Genomic DNA, 19,004 nt, shown 5'->3' on the forward strand with positions numbered 1-19,004 from the left:
TGTCTCAGAATCACAGACGTTGTCCAACACATTTGAGAACCACAGTAATCCTCATCCTGTCTACCACGAGTGAAAGATGAGCTGTGTGACGGTGGATGAGGTGCTGGATTTGTTGCTTCGTGGTTAAAAGTCTTTGTTTTTTTCTTTTTACATGGGATTCGAACAGGAATACAAAATTGAAAGAGAAACACATGAGTGATTTCCTGTTTTGACACAAGATGAGAACATAGTCAGTTTTTGAAAATTATTTCTGCAAAATACCAAGAAAGAAATCATACACGTGGAGAAAAAAAGATCTTAAAAAGGTGCTAGTGACATAGTGTAACACTAATAAAAACCATCCTGAAAAGAAATGAGGTAGTGCTGTCGATAAGGACAGGGATGCACCAGTTACCCTTTTACACCGGATCCATTTCAAGCAACTGCAATCCGAGCCGATCTTGACTAACGCAGATTTAGGTTATGATTTGAGTTTGGGGACATGGTACTGATGGAGCACATGCATGATCTCCTTCCACTTCTGATGTCTGACACGGCTCTTGGTGACCGATCAGAACTGCCACAAGGCCTTGAATCAGACAGGATAGCGACCCTTCAATTCCAACAATAAAGTCATTACCTCTTAAAAGGGGGAACATTAAAAGGTTATTGTTAGGTTCAGTTAATAATGTCAATCCAATTCAACTAATGGCACATTATCTTGGCAGCAGAGTGGAAAATGGTGCATCCCTAAATCTGAGTCAAACCAGGGGAGAGATCTACAAATGGGTTGTTGTAATGTCTCCTCTATTTGTCCCACCAACATAATTAAGTCAATACCAACATGAACATGTGTGTATTTTGACTCCAAAAATTAGATATCCACAATCTGGAAAAACGACAAAACAAACTGACTGTATCCAAGTCCCTGGGTCACAAAATCTTACCATCTGGATAAAATGCCATTTTGGAACAGAACATTTATTGTGTTGCACTGAAATCTACATGTTAAGTGTTTTTTTTTTGTAATTTTCATTTTGATGTGTTTTGTATTTGTACTGAATAAAATCATCTTTATAAATATCCAGAGGTTATAAACGCACCTACAATAATGAGGCACCTGAGACCCCGCCCACAATCCAGCCAGGAACTGTTTATCCGTGAGTTAGTGTGAAAGCGTGTATGCATACATAAACCTGTCAGGTTGTGAGAGATACCATGGAATAAACACAGCTAGTGCACAAGCTTTTGAGTGTAGGTGTGTGTGTGTATCTCTGTGTGTGTGTGCATGTGTGTGCGTGTGTGTCTACCAGTGTATGTGTTGACCCTGAGACAGCAGGAGAGCAGGAGGCAGAAGAGCGACACAGGTGTTCTAAACTCTCTGTGCAGATGACCTTTAAGGATTATTTCTCAATTGCATCCAGACGGGAAAGCCCTGGGAGACCGAACTTCTGATAATCTCATCCTCGATGATAACCTGCTCCCTCGCTTGTTCCAGGCTCTTCTAGTTCCTGAGCAGAATAGAGCCGAGTGCGACACAGTGGGAATAGCCTCCTTCAATCCACTTCTATTTGCTTGGTTGAATCAAATCTTTCTTTTCTCTCCTATGGGCAGGAAAGAAACCCGAAGGTGGTTGCAATGCAAGACAATGCATACCCATATACTCTACCGCTAAAAATATATATGGATACTGTATATACACACATATGAAACAATGGATTCAAAGTATCTATAAAAACTTAACAAGGACGAGAAAAACGGAAATCCAATAATGAGGTACATAAAAAATAATCGGGCTAATCAGGCTTTTTCCTGGGTACAGAGAAGAAAGGATATCAGTCTGATATATACATGTAAGTGTGTGTGTGTGTGTGTGTGTGTGTGTGTGTGTGTAAGGGATGGTGCCCTACTATGGGCTACGGGCACAGATAACTATGTGCTGCTGAGGTAGAGTGGACAAACCCCGCGCTGACAAAGGGGGCAGGGGACAGGGGCAGCCCAGCAGACGTGGCCTTCCCTGGTGCCGCAGGGCAGTGTCTGGAATTGCCGTTCTCAAGGTGCTCGGACTTCAGCACGGACCGCAACGTCTCGGGGGAGTGGAAGCCATTGGTTAAGCCCGTGTCCTGGTGTATCCCTATGTCCGGATTCAGCTGGTATCCTGTGCCTTCCAGCGCCCCGTTGTGATTAGCTACCAACAAGGGGCTTTGGGCCAGTTTTTCAAAAGACTCCTCCTCAGCTGGCTGGCTCGTATGGCTGAGAGGAGAATATCTGTCCTCAGACAATGAGGGTCCCCTGGTGGTGTCGGAGTCCTTCTCTCCATCACTGTCCTCCTCTTTCTCCCTCTCCGGATCTGACAGCTCGGAGTGAACGATGACCTCAGCCTCAACCTGATTACTGCACAGTGAGGTGCACAGACGATCCTCCAAGTCCTGCAAGAGATTGGCACCAAAGTCAAAAAGACTCAGTATGTTTAGGTGGAAAGCTAAATAACTATAATAAGCTACATTCAATATAAGTGTTGTGCAGAATGTGTGTGTTGGTCGTATTTCCATTCTTAGAGCATGATGAGTTAAGTTTGCAAATCCATTAGCAAGCATTGAAAATGTAAGTTGACCAGCTTGTTATAAGCAGTTAACAGACAGGTGAGGTAAGTAACTGTATCAAATTATTTATTTTACCATGCTGTTGCCATTGTGTAGCATGTTGAGAGCACCATTGATGAGTGCTGGAGAGTCGTCTAACATGGTGTCTCTGTATCTGGTGATTCTGTTGGCCCAGTTATGACTCACAGAACCGTTCCAAGCAGCCTGCATGATGAACAACACAGTGGATGGGCAACAATTAGGAAAATGCTTTTAAAAATAACAGAATATCAAAGGCCCAACTGTAAAAAGCTCAACAAATGAATGGCTCCTTGCAGGTTTGACCTTGGGTTCAGCTGCAGGGATGTCCTCTCCCTCCCCTGAATTAACACTTGCCATCAGGCTCTGCTCCTCTGGGGCCTCTGCCAGAGGCTCACTGGGCTCTTGGCTGCCTGGGGGCATCAGTGTCTCCAGTTCGTGGCTATCGCTGCACTCGGGCACAGCGGACGGAGCGGGGCAGCCTCCTCTCCTGTACTGAGCGGCCACAGCTGTGGAGTCCAGCTCCCTAGATATTTCCCTGTTTGAAGGAGAGAAAGCATGAGGGAGACGCGAGACAAACTGGTTGCCTGGGTGTGATGAAAAGATATATGCAGATAAGGGGATCAGTGTGTATATAATAGGTAAATGTACAAAATCCAAAATGTCCAAGTATGGCACTCAAAGCTCTGTTGTTATCATACCTGGCTTTGCTGTTACGGAAGCTGAAGCACATGCAGAGGAGGATGCATAAGAGCACCATACATACACCAACTATAATGCCGGTCACCGCATGGATGTCCAGTTCTGTTCAAACATAAGGCGACATGGAAGAGGAGGTGAAAAGGTAGAAATCAGGGTAAAGAACTTTCAGTTTGGAACAGACTTCAGCGTCTAAAGTAAAGATGCTGCGTGAATGTGAAAGATTGCATTGTATCGTTTTTCCTGAAATAATTCAAATTTGTTTTAACCACTCACTGGGTTAGCATGGATAATACAAATGTTTAAAATCACTTTATGCGTTTCGTTTGAAACACTCACTTTACTGATGTAAAAAGATCAGAATGAGCAGAATGCATTGATTAGTGCATTTGAAACCACTTTCAGATCACTTGTATAGTTATAAGGCTGCTTTCAGGGAGGGAGGGCAGAGTGTCACTGATATTTATTCATGAGGGTGTCTTTGGCATTCCAGGCATGGAGAGGAGAGGAAACAGATGGCAAGAAGTCTCACCCACACTACAGCCTCCTCTGCCACATTCACGCTGCACTCTTACAGCCCATGTGATCAAAATAAACCCTCTACTCCTTATTTTTTGGAGCCAAAGTTCTGAGTGTATTTTAGTATCCAAACCTCACCCCCTGGGTTAGACTAACATTCCTCGCTGAATATCGCACCAGGAAATTGAAGCAGTAACTTTACCACAACCAAAAGTGTGCTCAAATGCTTCCCTGAAATTAAGTCATGATATAACCCTGAAAAGTAAAGACGGTGAGGCACTTGGAGACGACATATTGCTTCAAATGCCACAATATGACACTGAAGGCTAAATCACAAAGCAAGACGAGGAAAAAGAGACTGCTTTTCACTGGGATTCTGTTCTATACAGAAGGATCTCGCAGGGGGTCAGTGATGAGGCCACCGCTTTGATATCCATACTTAATATCATCCTCAAATGCACCGGCACAGGATGAGTGAAATCTCCTGCACAGCTGGCTCTCTGCTACTAGACACAAATTACTTACTTTCATGAGTGTGTGTGTGTGTTTACGTGTGTGTCTGTTGGTGTTTATGAGCGCAATTATGTTACTAAAAGCGTGAAAGATATGGAGTACATAAAAAAGGTTGAAAGCCAGGAACAACATGTGTTGTTTCAGCTGCTTTCCGTGTGAAGTCATTGTTAGGAAATATACTAATTGTGGTGTTGAAACGGTTAACGGCAACACATGGTGTAACATCGAAAAATATCCTTGTTAGTACATTCTGTCACATTCTGTAACATTTTTGTTACTTGTAAAGGTCTATTTTGATCCAGACTTTGACACATTTGTTGCCGATCCATCCACAGGGGCTCAGAATGTCACACTTACTGAACACATGGATGCCTGTGATTTCACAAAGTGTCCCATTCCTCATACAGTATCTTAAGGTCTTGTACCCTTTTACCATCACGCTTCTTATCTGAGCACACTTGTGGCCTCAAGTAAAGTGATTCAAATCTTTTTCCGTCTTGCAGTTGGCGTATGTTGATCTTAAAATATCATTAGAATGATCTTTATGTGTCATGTTACATTCTCCGTCTGTCAGACTGGATATTGCCCAACCTGCCTCTCCCCTTTCGCAATGTTTTTCAAAATGTCACAGGATATTTAATCAGGGCGTCCCTCATCATGCTGTCTTCCCCACCATGCTGAAATGTCTGGACTCCAAAGGGGAGTCCCAACTCTTCTCTTCATGGTGACATAATTGATTGATTCCTATGGTTCACTTGATAATTATTAATAATTTGAAGGCATTCTTTGTTTATTGAACCTTTTCCACATGTCACTACTGTTACTAATATAGTTGCTAATACCACTGCTGATTTAGTTACTATTGTCACTTGATACTAACCATATTTCTGAGAGGGCATGTGCAAATCCTTTACATGTGAGTAAGGCCCCTGCCCAACCTCAGTTGACGCGCCCATCTTAAAAAAGTACTGGGTGCCACTGGATAATCCTTGGATTTCAATGCTGGTAATGCTTCCTGGAAAGCGAAAAAAAGAGAATATTGTCATTTGAGTGTCAGGCCTGCGTGACGACGAGTTCAGAGTAGAAGCCAGCAGACGCCCACCATCCTGAGTGAGATTTTTCCACAAGTGTTCCGGCTGGCTGAGGTTGCAGCTGTATAAGATCCTGTAGCTGATGATGATACCATTAGATTCCAGCGGGGGGCGCCAGCTCACCAGCACAGAGGAGGAGTCCAGAGCGCTCAGTTTCAACTCCTCTGGAGGTGTCGAGGGCCCTGAAGGAGAGCGAAGGTAGGGGTCAGTAATTATAGCCCAGAAATGAGCCTGCACAGCTGGGGTATGTACACCATCTTTGTGGGGGATTTGACATGTTCTGTGCCAGCCATCTGCGGCTCCATGTCCCCACCACCTGGGTACGGGAGAGGGGGGACACACAGGGCAGTGGGGGAATGAGCTGGGGCTCAGGTGATGATACACAATAGTGCAGATTGTGACAGAGTGACTGATTGATTATATGATTATATATCATTAAAAGCCGATCGCTCTTCCCTCGCCTGTCCTTTACACCACTTGGCTGACTTGCTGGCCAACACGGATGCCAGCAATTAATCCCCCCGTTCACTGTTCAGCTGTAATCACACTCACTAAACATGAGTGAGCATGAACACACACGCACGCATATACGTGCATGAGCGGTGTGTGGCAGTATCGAGGAAGTGGGAGCTGCCAAATCCTCTACTGTTAGCTGGTTTGGTGCAGAGTAGTTCTCCTTGAGCCAATTCAGCTTTAATGCTTTGTCGAGGGACACATCGTAGGCAGTGAGGGAGGAGAATGTACATAAAAGGTAAGTAAAAGCAATATGTTTGTAAAGCCCACTTGAGTTAATTTTCTCATTTAAACACAGTGGAGACTCACGGTCAGACAGGGTGGACTCCTCCACAGTGCCACTGAAGGGTCCAACTACATCCACTCCATTTGACTGCACTGCCAGCTCATAGCGGGTGAAAGGTTTCAAGGCCCCGAGCAGAATCTCCTGAGCAGAGCTGCAACACACACACACACACATAGAAATAAAAGAAATAAGCAAAACTAAGTTTCATGTAGGGTAGTTAGTTATTCTTTCTATAACAACAATGTCCTCAGCATTGTGACTATTATATTTAACTTCAACTTCATCATAAATATGAAATACTGAGAATTATTGGGGGGAGAATATAGGGGCCTCACAAAGATATCTGTTGTAAATTAGCTCTTAATTTAGTGTTTTATGATTAGAAATTCTTATAACTGGTCCAATATTGCAAAGTCCATAGTAAATGATTGACCTATTGATGTGGTTGTGGCTCCCAAACCACCAGGATAAACATGTTTCATCTGATAAAGGAGTTAACTAAAACTAACTCTGCATTGATTTGCAGAGACTCTCCCCTCTTAGGGAATAAGTGAACCCAAACCATGCAATTCCCCTCCATATCATAACCAGATCCCTTCACTGTCACTTGACTCACTGTTACACACGAAGAAAACACACACGATTGAGCAGTCTTTGTGACTGAAGCTCCAGTCATCCATGCACCAATAACCCTTAAAAGCCCCTCAAATCGTTTCCTCAATCCTGACACTTTCAAAAGCTGTTTGAATACATAGATGTCTGACTTGATGAAGATGTTCCGTCAGACTCTTTAAGCAGGGAAATGCCATTGTCAGGGCTTGTATTATTATTACAGTATATACATGAATGATTCATTTTGGCAGTGCTGACCTGGTGTGGTATGAGACCAGAGAAGCATTAGTGGTGCCCGCTGGGCTGCAGCGTACAGTGTAGTTAATGATGCGTACGTTGCTGAAACGTGGTTTCTCCCAGTGGAGCCATATGGAAGTGGAGCTGTTGGCTGTGGCTTGAATACTGCTGGGGGGCAGTGGAGGGGGGCTCCCCATGGGCAACAATGATGCTGCAAAAGATGCATTCACATTTATTTGCTTTTGTTTTAAATCACAGTAAATCCAACTGTTATTAGCCGTCAAATCAATGCGGGACAAGGGGGGAATTTAAGGAGAGGAGAGACTCTGAGGAAGTTACAATATATAAAGTTGATGCAGAGTCTCAATTAGTCTCAAGTTAATGCTGAGTGTGACTGCCTTTTTCCCTTTAGTGTGCTGTTAAGAATAATAAACACATTTGAGACACATTTAGAACCACATGGGAGATCATTTAGGTGTTTTGGACACAGCAATACATTCATGCACACATACAAAGAACCATCTTACTTCTGTTATGTGCCTTGTCTGTCCTTCCCTTCCATACGGCAGCTGCTCCATCAGTCTGCTTGTTAAATGCCCAGACCCTCACTTCATAGTGCCGGTCAGGGACTGACACACATGGGGACAGAAAGGGGAAAGTCAGGAGTATTTTAACAAATATCTCAGTTGCATGTATGCAGCAGAAACTACAGTAGTTTCCAGAAAGCCAGAAATGACAGCAATCAATGTGCTTGGCTGAATTCAGATGCGCTTTTAATGAAATGAATGAAACATTCAATCAACATATCTTTCAATTTACTTTGTAGTATTTTATCTTTTTAATGATTAGTGTCAGGAAATTTCTATTCATTATTAGCCAACTGTCAGCATGTGCTTGTGCAGGCTGCTTTTGAATTAAATATGTGCCAAGACCAGTGATGACACAGGGAATCGCAAGATTAAATAAGGTTATTGAACATATGAAAGCAGGCCATCACTTTGATTAATTTGCTTTATTTTACTGAGTCAGTGAGAAGGAAAGAAGCAAATGATGATGTAGGGAAAAAAAATCTGAGGAATCTGACAGTGATGTGGATTTCAATTAATAGTTTCTTCAAATTTAATCCAAGCTTAAATTGCCTCAGATAAATTAAATTGTCAAAATGTCTTAAAATTATTCATATATTTAATGTGTCACTAGGCTGTTTCAAGGTGAAGTTATCGAGCTTCACTCAGGTTGCACTGTGGCTCTATTATTTCCGCATAGCTACAGCTTTAAACACCACCTCACTAAGAAACTACTAGGGATATCACTTCGCCCACGTTATTTAGCCTTCAGCTGACTCACAAAACAATGGAGAGTATAACCAAATTTTTACTAAAAGTCATGACAACTAGAAAATAACTGTAGGGCACATGGTGATAAACTTGGGAAAATAGAGCGGAGAGTTCATTCACAGCAGTCCGCTGTCAATAACCTACCCAATCCAGTGAGGAGATGGTTTCTGGCCCTCTTACGGAGCCTGATGGTGTGTGTCTGCGTATGTCTCTCCCCATTGGCTGCTACCTCAGCCTCCACCTCTCGACAGGACAGCTTGTAACCAGAGACGAGCGTGTGATTCGGTGAGGGCTGCCATGTCACATTGAGTGTGTTCAGTCTGGCTCGGACTTTGAGCTCAGAGGGGGCAAAGATCACTGAGAGGGGGAGAGAGAGGACAAAATATCAGTCACAAATGCTGTAACATGACTGAATATAAGGCAACATCTAAGCCTGGCTACACTTTAATGACTTACTCTAGACTATATTGAGTTTAAGTACATTACATTACATTACGATCATTTGGCAGACGCTTTTATCCAAAGCGACTTACATTACATTACATTACCACCCTTCGCAGAGGGGGGAGCAATTGAGGGTTTGGTGCCTTGCTCAGGGGCACCTCGGCAGGGGCTCGAACCGGCAACCCTCCGGTTCCCAAGCGGAAGCACTACCCACTGAGCCACTGCCTCCCACACATACATACACAATACAATACACTCAAAGTTCTCTCAAACACAGGGACAAACACAGCTAGCCTTACACAAGATTGAGTGCAAATAATTTGTAGCTTACAAGGTAAAAAGGCTTCATGATACCAGCGATTAACATGGATGTTTTGGTGTGTAATGCAATCATAACTCTCATCTACAGGTTTTTATTGGAGCCCCATTTCTAATACTCTCTCTCAAATTCAAAACTGGCTATTTGTGCTTTGTATCCATGCCCCAATGGAATGCTCACTTTGATGTGCACTTTATTCTCTTTGCTGCTCACCCTGTGATTACAGTAATGGACAACTAACACGTTCTTGTTTTCTATCCTGCCTTCTGATTTCATGCTTTTTTCCACGTTGATTACCAACTGGAATGGACTTATACTGCAATTGGGGATTTCTCTGAAAGAAGCGCTAAAATCTGTACTATTTACTCTACTACATACTCATTCAATTCAATCCAAAATGAGACATTTTACAAAAAGGAAGACATTTTACATAGAAAATAACATTTCACAATCAAACAAAAGAAGACTACACTGTGTGAAGTGCTGAAAACAATGCCCAGGCAGCTTAATGGAGGAGAAGAGCCAGGTCCAGTGTGTTTCTTACCCATGCTGTGGTCGCTGTGGTTATAGTGGGCTAGTGTGAAGTGCTGTGCCCACTCGGATGGAACACCAAAGCCAATGCCTGTGCCAGCTGCTATCCTTAGCCGGTAGGCCTGGTTGGGCTGCAGCTCTTTCAGGGTAAACTGAGTCTCATTACCCCCCACCTCCACAGAGAACACAGTGTCCACTGTGGACACACATATAAACACACAGATCTATATATATCCGCTAAAAGAATATTTCATTAATGTGATGAACCAAATGACTCATAGAGTGGCTATACAGCATGTTCTTTTAAATGCACTTTAATGGATCCACATATAAGCTCTGCCATATGAAAGTAAAATAGGACATGTTGTTTACTGCATTCTTTCAATAACAGGCACCATTTTATGGAATTATCCAAGTATACTGTTCTGAACATGTTCTGAACACACCTCCATTCTGGACGGGAGCGATCGACCTGAAAAGTCATGTCATACTATACACAGTGAGACTAGTATGATTCTGAGTCTGTTGTGATTTCTAGGTTATTTGTGCATTGTCATGACCCCAATACGACAAATCTGTGAGTCTGTTCCACTCTTAAGACATTTGTTTTTGGAAACAAAACAAACAATGATTTTGTTTGTGTAATAGTTTGTTTCTTAACTTCTCTCAAGAAGCCAAAATATAGAGGGCCATTACTCTCAGCAAAGCACTTAAATATGGTTTAGAGGCGATAGGCTTCCCTGACAGTTAAGGCCAAATTGTCAGATTTGTCAAGCAGGAGTTACTGACCCTGATCCAGAGTGCTGTACTCAATGCGGTAGCGGGTTACAGCTCCTCGACTGTGCTGAGAGGACAATGGATGCCACATCAGCCTGATGTCTGTGGGGGAGGTGCTGGCTATAGACAGTTGAGGAGGCGCACTCGGCACTGCGCAGGGAGCAGAAGAGGACATAGTGATGCATATTCCAGGTACATCCTACAGATCTACACAGTCACTGGCAAGAAACGGTTTCCTTTCTAATAATCTAACATCAGAAATTATAAATATGGGTGCTAAATCTCTGTAATGACACAGATTGGGGAGACAGAAAAGCTAAACTAGTTTACTAGTTCTATAATATTCTTCTACTTGTACGACTACTAGTGCTAATTCTACAATATGCAACTACTCTGCATTATATCAACGTATTAAGATATTGATATGCATAAATATAACACACAGAAAAATATATATAAATTTAATTAGGGTTTCCTCACCATCTTCCAACATCTCCACAGTGATGGGCAGCGATGGGCGACTGGCACCCATTGGAGAATAAGCCACCACAAAGAATGTGTAGGCTGTATGTGGGAGGAGTTCTCTCACATGATACTCGGTGGTGTCGTTGTTCATCGCAAACTGATACTCCACATTATCTGAGCCTGGGATGGATCAAAAACAAGCATATGGTTCCCTCACAAATCTTGTATACTGTAAGTGAGGCGAAGCATACTGTGTAGTACGTGGCAGATGCAAAGACACATGTCATGGAGACGCACCTGCAGCACGCTGACAGTGCACAGAGTAGCCAATGATTTGGTCAGCGTTGTACTCAGGTTTCTCCCATGTGAGCAGGGCGGTTGTGCTGGAGAAGGGAGTGGCAAACAGGTGATGAGGAGGGCTGGGCAGGCCCTCTCTCACGATGACTGTCAACTTAGCAGTGGCGCAGGCTGTGCCCAGACCATTGTCTGCTATGCACTGGTAGTAGCCTGCGTCCTCCAGAGCCAGTTGGTTGATAAGCAGAACTCCGGGGCTTTGGGTCTTCACCCGTCTGAATGACTTGATGGGCTGGCCGTCCTTCAGCCAATGCAAAACCGGAGGAGGCTCCCCGGAGCTGTTGCACACAAATCTGGCTGTGTTTCCCCGGGAGAGGGACGCTGTCTCTGGGGGCTGCAGAATCACTGGAGGGGCTGTTGGCAGTAAGCAGAAAACTATAACAGGTGGCATTCATACATGTCTACTACTAAATTAAAGGTATAAATACACCTCTGCTCCGATACACTACGTGACTCTTACTAGGAACATGCAGCTCAGCGGCAGCAGTGACAAACTCTCTGGTCATGGGTTTGTTGGCCCGGCAGACATAGATGCCAGCATGGTGACGCCGAGTGTCCGGGATCACCAGGTTTGTTGCCCGAACAACCACATCAGTAGAAATGGGTTTTCCATCTGATTTAAGAAGAAAGAACCAAAGAACAGAGGGCTGTCAAAGAGATTAGACATGACAATGAAAAATGGACCTGAGAAAATTGGATTTAATTTCTCAGGCCTCGAGTTGCCTGAGAAACAGCACAAAGGAGAAAAGTAAAGCTGTCAGCGGCAGGTGATTTGGCCTGTAATCCCACATTCTGACCAGCGGGTGGCTCTGTGACTTTTCATTCTGCTCTTGGATTATAGTTTATACATTGCAGTCATAGGCTGTACTTGAAATAATTAATTATTCATCATATGGACAATGTGTATTGTAGTGTTTAAAAAAAAGAAAGAATGTGTGTGTGTGTGTGTTTGTGTGTGGCTGTCTCAAAGCCCCAGAGGCTTAAATAAATGTACTACTATATATCACTGCATCTCTCCTTGTTGTTGCAGGTAGCTCAGCTCATCTCATGGATGAGCAGGGAGGAGAGCTTTTACAAGAAAAATAAACACGTTATGCAAATCTGATCCTGTCATGTTGATGGTTTTTGTGAGATATGAGACAGTGACAGATGCATCGAAAAGGGAAAACAGTGTGAGAGTGAGAGAAGGAAAAGAGAGAGTAAGAGCGTTACCTTTCCGGCTCCAGGACACCAGTGGCTTAGGCTGGCCCTGTGCCACACACTCCATCACAGCAGGATGGCCGAGCACCACTGAGGCATTCTGAGGTGGTGCCACAATCAGAACTTTGTTTAGGGCTTGTGTAGAGCCTAAAAACACAAATGGCATACTTCAGTGTTATGGTCCTCGAAATATGCAGGAAACTCGAACCAGCAATTGGAATAGTGCCAGTTTGAATCTAACAAGGAAAGAGCATTGCCCTCCTTCTCTCGCCAACAACATTAAGTGGTTCCACCATATCCTCATTTAACCCCTGATAGAGCCAGCAGTGAAACCAAGGAAAGACATCCATGCTCCCATGGGTGTAACTACAGAATGAAGGATGCAGTGTGCACTACAATGGGAGCTTTACAAAGGTGAGATGAATAAAGAAGAATGGACAGCCTTTTGCTCTGCTCATCACTCTGGCTCAGTGAGCATTTGCTTAGGCTGGAAAACAGATGTTTGATATCCTTCACCTGACTGCATGAACGCTCCCATCGTTAGGCTGTCACTGGTCTTTGTTTTGCAAATATGCAAACCATGTCAGCTTCTCTGGAAGAATTTGTTCTTTAACTGTGTAACTGCAACACAGATGCAGCTTCATCATCTAAACTGTTCTCTTAGTTATGTAATTGCTCCAACACATATCTGGGTCAATGTTTACGCGGTAGTTTGTAAATTCTTCTTGGACACAGCCCTTGTAAATCACCTTGTCAAAAGCAAAATGAAACCTTTTAATATTCTTCAGCTGCTTCTGATAGGTTGACAGGGATAAAAGCATCCACATGGGCAGAATACTGGACTGTTTCCACGGCGTCCACTACTGTATTTGAGTCACAGGGAACCTCGCTTAGCTCGCTGGCTGCGTTCCATCTGCGTTCCATTTCCAAAACACCTGCAGCTGAGCTAATTCAAGTCGGCAAACTTCTGGCCCTGATTTTGCACATGAGCTGAAGTGTTAAGGTGGCTACATTTATGTGGTGCTCCAGACTAATCTCCTACTTGAAAAAACACCACGGAGCGGCCATGAAAGTCCTACTGGGAAACTTAATTGTGATTATATTTATGAATATAATAATAATAGAACACAGCCTTGACACAATTAACCTACCTTAACTTTCTCTATTTTTAATTTCCCATTAATTGCTACCTCCCCTGCTCATTGCAGCCAATGTTATTCATTCTTGTTTGGGGTGAATTCAAAGTCAGAGCCCAAAGTGCCAGAAGTGAGAGAGGGCCTGTTACTCCACTGCTGTTCGGCTCAGCTCAGGTTGTCTCTGCAGCACATGACGCCAAAGCTCTCTAGAACGGGCCTGGGACTTTGTAAACACATGAATTAATCATTGAGATTACATACAGCAATCCTCATTTACTCTCAGGGCTTTAAGTGGGTCAGTCTTCCTTTGCATACAGTCGCATTGTTGGCTGAGCCCTCATCTCATCTTGGTCTTGAATGGTTATGACAGATGTAAAGGAAGAGGGGGCGAGGCCACTAGGAGAAGCAGCAGGCACATACTGTATTTTCTCAATGTTTTTCTCTCCAGTTGAATAAATGAACTCAGCATAAGTCTGTTACAGCTGGGCTGGGGTGGGTGGTGAGGCATTCTATTCGTAAAAACTCTGAAGTACAGCCAAGTGAACTGATGCCATGCGAACTGACATTTGTTTCATTGAACGGATCGTGAAGTAATTTGAAGTGGTTTCTTCTTAAGGTTCCATGACAGCAGCGCGATCGACGGCCTTGAAACACAACTCTCTCTTACTTTAGGTGAGGAGAAAATTCTCGATGGCACTCATTTCTACACTGAATTAACAAACATATGCCTTGACTTTCTCTGTCTTGTGCGTTTTGTACACAAATGACTGCAGAGGGGTGAACATGAAAGCGGACACCTTGATGATAAGACTGTAATCCGTAGTTTAATAATATATTATAATGAACCTGGGGAAGTTGTTAATCTCTTCTCTCCGTCCTGGTGTAAACATTGAGGTGATAAATGATTCGGCTGTGGAGGAAAAATACAACTGCAACAGCGCAGACAAAGATCAGCGGGTGAAAAATTGAGGCCATGAAACTGACAAGACAATAATGCCAGCGATGCATTTAATCTCAATACACTTCAGTGTAATTAGAGTGTGCATTTGTTGCCGGGACACACGGGCTGATCCTAGTCAGGCTCATCTATAATCATCTTTCTGCTGTGAATTGACCGCAGTGAGAGGTCTGCTGCATACACACACACACACACACACACACACACACACACACACACACACACACACACACACACAAACACACACACACACACACACACACATTAGAATGTAAATGCATGACATGGAGGACGGATGAGTCACTGTGAGGATGTCTGTCAAACATCAGTAACAGCCCGTGCTTGCCACTGTTATCAGTAAAATGACTTCCTATCAATTTAGCTAAATGAAAAATACACACATCTCACAGCAGCTGATGATTGCATGAACCTGCCCCAGACCCTCCCTGTCCACTGAACGCTACAGATTACTTCAGTATTTCCGTATGTGTGCCAACTGCTCCACGAGGAACTATGATAACTGTACAACTGGGTTTTGATTCAGTATCTTAATATTTTATTGTAACTTGATGTCCATCACATGCTGCTATCCCTACTTGCATTTTTCCATTTTTATTACTCATTCCACTCATGTTCTTATCACTATGGATACGTAATAGGTTCATGCTATTATTTGTTACTGCCTGGTGTAGTGGAGGCAAATGTACATTGGAATTCGAGCGTGCTACTTTGACTTCAGAGGGGGAAAGGTTTCCTTCACAGCCTTTATTGAGAACAAACAGCCTGGGGACCAAACAGAGGCCAGAGAGGAGAAACCCAGGCGTTCTCTTGGGCAACAGGGGGACTGTAGGAAAGCTCACTGTTTACCATATATTTACAGTGGTGCTACAGTGCATAAACAGTGCTAGCGCTCCATTGAAGTAGCTCTAAATTTTCAGCACTGTAAAATACAATTCAATACTATTTCAGACACAATTAAAAACACGTTTCCACCCAATAAAAAGAATGATTGGAATAACAAGCTCAAGAGACACTTGACTTTTGGCTTTTCAGACATTTTCCCTGTTAAGTCATCTTACTACTTTCCCCGATCTCTCCTCTCGAGACACAAAAGGTGCAAGTACAATCGATGAATGGAAAAAATGCTGAGAGGTATAACAGGGTCGGAAGCAAACCATGAACGCACGCAGAGACCAGGACCAGGAAAGAGATTATTGCCAGAGGAGAGTGTATTGGAATCATCAATGTGGAGTTGCCATGCTCATATTGAAACAGTGAATTGGATCATTGAATAATTTACAACTCTTCACCCGAGTTGGGGAAAATAAGACTTGGTTTGGGTGAGAAACGCAGAGTGCCATGCAGCTAAAAGAAACAAAGGTCACCTTTTATATTCCTCTGCAGAATAGGCATCTATCTACACTGTTTACTGTTATGCACAAACATACATCCCCTTTGCACTATTTTACATATATTTTTACTTGTAAATCTCATGATGTAGTACATTTTTGCACTTCTGGTTTCATTGGCTTGTACCTGTACTCTGCACAATGACAATAACGTTGAATCTAATCTAATCTCATCTGTCTGTCTGTATGTACGTTTCAGTAAATAGAACCTGAAGGACATACCAATTGCACAATGACCATTACACCCTTGCAGATGAAGTAGTTATCAATTAAAAAAAACACTAAATGTACAAGGATAAAGTGATGTAATAACTATAAAAATATAAAAAGGAGATTATAATAAAATTGATCAAACAAAATAAATGATCAAACTGAAATGAGAGTCTGGAGTTTCTGCTCTCTTTTTTTCCTCACTTGTTTTCTGCCACTGAAAATAAAAGTAAGAATAGTCTTTGTCAAGGAAATAAAATAAATTGGTTCACAGTCTGGCCTCAAAACAATTTGAAATCTATTTTGGTCATGTAAGCATGAAGAGCAGTGGACTTCAGTCGTCATGACTTTGCAGAAATGTTTTGAACAGAATGTGAGAGCAACAAAGGTGTGGAAGTGACTTGCATATAAAATGAGAAAATTAATGTTTCAACCAAAGTGTGAAGAAATTAACAGACACATGCTAAGAATGTGGCACATCAGAAGCAGCACTGCAACTACAAGATTCACACATTGAATAATGCAAAGAAGAGAGGAGCTAAAACCATTTCATTCTACTCTGATAATCTAGTCTACTGAACAAAATACGGTAAAATTCACGTGTAGTCATTGTCTAAATCGGATTTAGTCTAAATCTGTAAAGCAAAGTGGTTTTGTTACAGAAAATGTTGCCATAAAATAGAGCTTTTCCAATCTCTGACATCTCCCTGCACAGCTCGGCTGCCAATTCAAACTCTACAAAGTGCTTAACAGACCTTACCCGAGGTGACACTGAGGCTGGCTTCATTACTGATATCTTTTCTGGCAGAGTTGGACACGACACAGCGATAGTCACCCTCATCCTCCTTGGTAACCTCCAGAATCTGGAGCACCCCATTTGGAAGCGAAATGAACCTGCTGCACGTGGGGGAGAGACAGAGAGGGACATGGACAGAGAGGACAAAGAAAGAAAGAGGAGGGTAAAAAATTATTGAATGGCTTAGTGCTGTCTGGCATGAAACATCTCGCCGATCAGCTCTGCAGGAGTGCGGCTGGAGTCCTCACACACACTGTTCTGTTTTTCATTCCGGGGGGAGATTACTGTCTACAACCGACACTGCAAGGAATTAAATTGACGAGCCAGGGAACTACAAACTGGCAAAATAAAACAGACTCACAGGAACACAAAGGGGAAAGTTGATTTCTTGACAAATGGGACTTCCAAGGCTTTACACAATCACAGAGTCCCCAAAGGCAGCAAAATTGATTTATATAACAGCGGTGAAAACCAACATTACAAAGTGCTTTATGGTCGAATAAAAACACACACAATTGTAATGTTAAATCACACGGGGAAATGTTACATTCCCTGTTTTTAGCCCACACCTCTTCACTTCTTTCTGTCATTCTGGAGGTCATTCTGCACACTCTTATTACTCCTGGTCTGCACGCCCCCCCTCCCCTCCCCCCAGGGCCCTGGCATTCAAATGCCATCCCACAACCTCTTTCTGGCAACATCATAGCCTATTAATCTCACAAAAATATAATTAGTGGGGTGAGGGAAAAGAAAGGGTGAAGAGGAGGTGAGAAAAAGAGAGAAAAAGGAGACAGAAGAGGAGAATGGAGATGGCAGCAGATAGGAACCACAAAGGAGCAAAGATAGAAAGGGATCCATAGAAGCAGAAGAAAAAGCTGTGATATAAAAGATACTAAAATCGAGCCGCAGAAGAGGTTATAAAAGACATGAAGCAAGAGAGGCAGGCTGGGTGGGCAACAGAAAGGAGAGGAAAGGGTGCATTAGAATGAGAGCAGACAGAGGGAGGAGAGCGTGTGATGTACCGGAACATCCGTAGGTTCATCTTAGCACACAGCCATTAACCGTCTGACAGTTTGTCCGGTCCAGTCAAGTCAAATTTGTTGGTATGGCCCAGTATCACATGCAATGTCTCAAAGGGTTTTACAGGCAGATGGATCCTGACCCAGCCAGCAAAAACTCCCCAAAACCTTAATGAAAAGGGAGAAGCCTTGGGAGAGGTAATTCAAAGAGGGATATTTGAACGGCCAGGTGTGCAATAGGAGGCACAAGTGGGAAAAAGTACAATAATACAGCAAAAGAGAGCAACACAGCCAACAGGCCGGAGGGATGGTTAGTGGGAGTGCAGGTGGGATAGTCGAGAGGGACAGAATAGTAACAGAAAGAGAGAATCGGCTCTCTTGTGCCTCATCCTCTGACCTCCACACGTTCTCGGCCTCTATTTGAAGTAAAATGAAAAAAGGTGCGTTTGTAGTCAGGATTTAAAATAAGACCCTCTGAGCATTGAGTTGCGTGTGGGTCTGACAGGGCTCCGGCATCCATTAACACTGGCCACGGCGCAATGAGGCCCCCTGTCAATTACCAGCGGGCCAGGGTCGGCAAAGCCATGGTGAATGTCAATATCTATACATGGCCCCTTAATGAGAATATGAGGGATTATTGTGTGTATGTGTGAGAAGCCGAGCTGCTGTATTTGCAGATATGTACAGCAGAGCACTTTTTTCTCTTGCTGTAAGGGCATAAAAGTTTTTCGACATGCAGAGGCATGAATAGATCCTTTTTAACTCAAGGTAATAAATAAGTGACTCCATTCACTCACAGCGTCTCTCCATATAAACTGTCACTGACGCAGAGTTCTCTATCTATTACACAACATCAAGAATTGCCAGTGATTAATATTCCCGCTGTAGCTCTCATTATCTACGATGCTTGTCTAACTCTAGTCCTTGGCTGATGCTACAGTCTCTATAGAAGCCTGCAAAGTCATACATACTGAAGAAT

At 43.2% G+C, this 19,004-nt stretch overlaps 1 protein-coding gene across 3 annotated transcripts in view; it reads right to left on the reverse strand.

Moving 5' to 3' along the window:
* Positions 1 to 819: 819 nt before the first annotated feature.
* Positions 820 to 19,004, reverse strand: part of igdcc4 (immunoglobulin superfamily, DCC subclass, member 4) — a 37,440-nt gene continuing 19,255 nt past the window's right edge. The window contains exons 4-20 of one of the 3 annotated variants that reach the window (XM_076155739.1): positions 16,971 to 17,104; positions 12,510 to 12,644; positions 11,758 to 11,910; positions 11,241 to 11,651; positions 10,959 to 11,123; positions 10,491 to 10,628; positions 9,715 to 9,897; positions 8,552 to 8,764; positions 7,598 to 7,699; positions 7,092 to 7,281; positions 6,245 to 6,372; positions 5,434 to 5,604; positions 5,212 to 5,346; positions 3,302 to 3,404; positions 2,907 to 3,138; positions 2,658 to 2,786; positions 820 to 2,408 (exon numbers count right to left, since the gene is read on the reverse strand). In XM_076155739.1, the coding sequence (XP_076011854.1) occupies positions 1,896 to 2,408; positions 2,658 to 2,786; positions 2,907 to 3,138; positions 3,302 to 3,404; positions 5,212 to 5,346; positions 5,434 to 5,604; positions 6,245 to 6,372; positions 7,092 to 7,281; positions 7,598 to 7,699; positions 8,552 to 8,764; positions 9,715 to 9,897; positions 10,491 to 10,628; positions 10,959 to 11,123; positions 11,241 to 11,651; positions 11,758 to 11,910; positions 12,510 to 12,644; positions 16,971 to 17,104 (3,235 nt within the window). In that variant the 3' untranslated portion in view covers positions 820 to 1,895. Of the gene's footprint in view, positions 2,409 to 2,657; positions 2,787 to 2,906; positions 3,139 to 3,301; positions 3,405 to 5,211; positions 5,347 to 5,433; positions 5,605 to 6,244; positions 6,373 to 7,091; positions 7,282 to 7,597; positions 7,700 to 8,551; positions 8,765 to 9,714; positions 9,898 to 10,490; positions 10,629 to 10,958; positions 11,124 to 11,240; positions 11,652 to 11,757; positions 11,911 to 12,509; positions 12,645 to 16,970; positions 17,108 to 19,004 lie in introns of all 3 variants that reach the window. The other 2 variants (XM_076155740.1, XM_076155738.1) reach the window with 2 other exon arrangements.

This window comes from Genypterus blacodes, unplaced genomic scaffold, assembly GCF_046128005.1.
Source record: "Genypterus blacodes isolate CSIRO-AG114 ecotype Tasmania unplaced genomic scaffold, CSIRO-AGI_Gbla_v1 ptg000067l_1, whole genome shotgun sequence".
Lineage (NCBI taxonomy): Eukaryota > Metazoa > Chordata > Actinopteri > Ophidiiformes > Ophidiidae > Genypterus > Genypterus blacodes.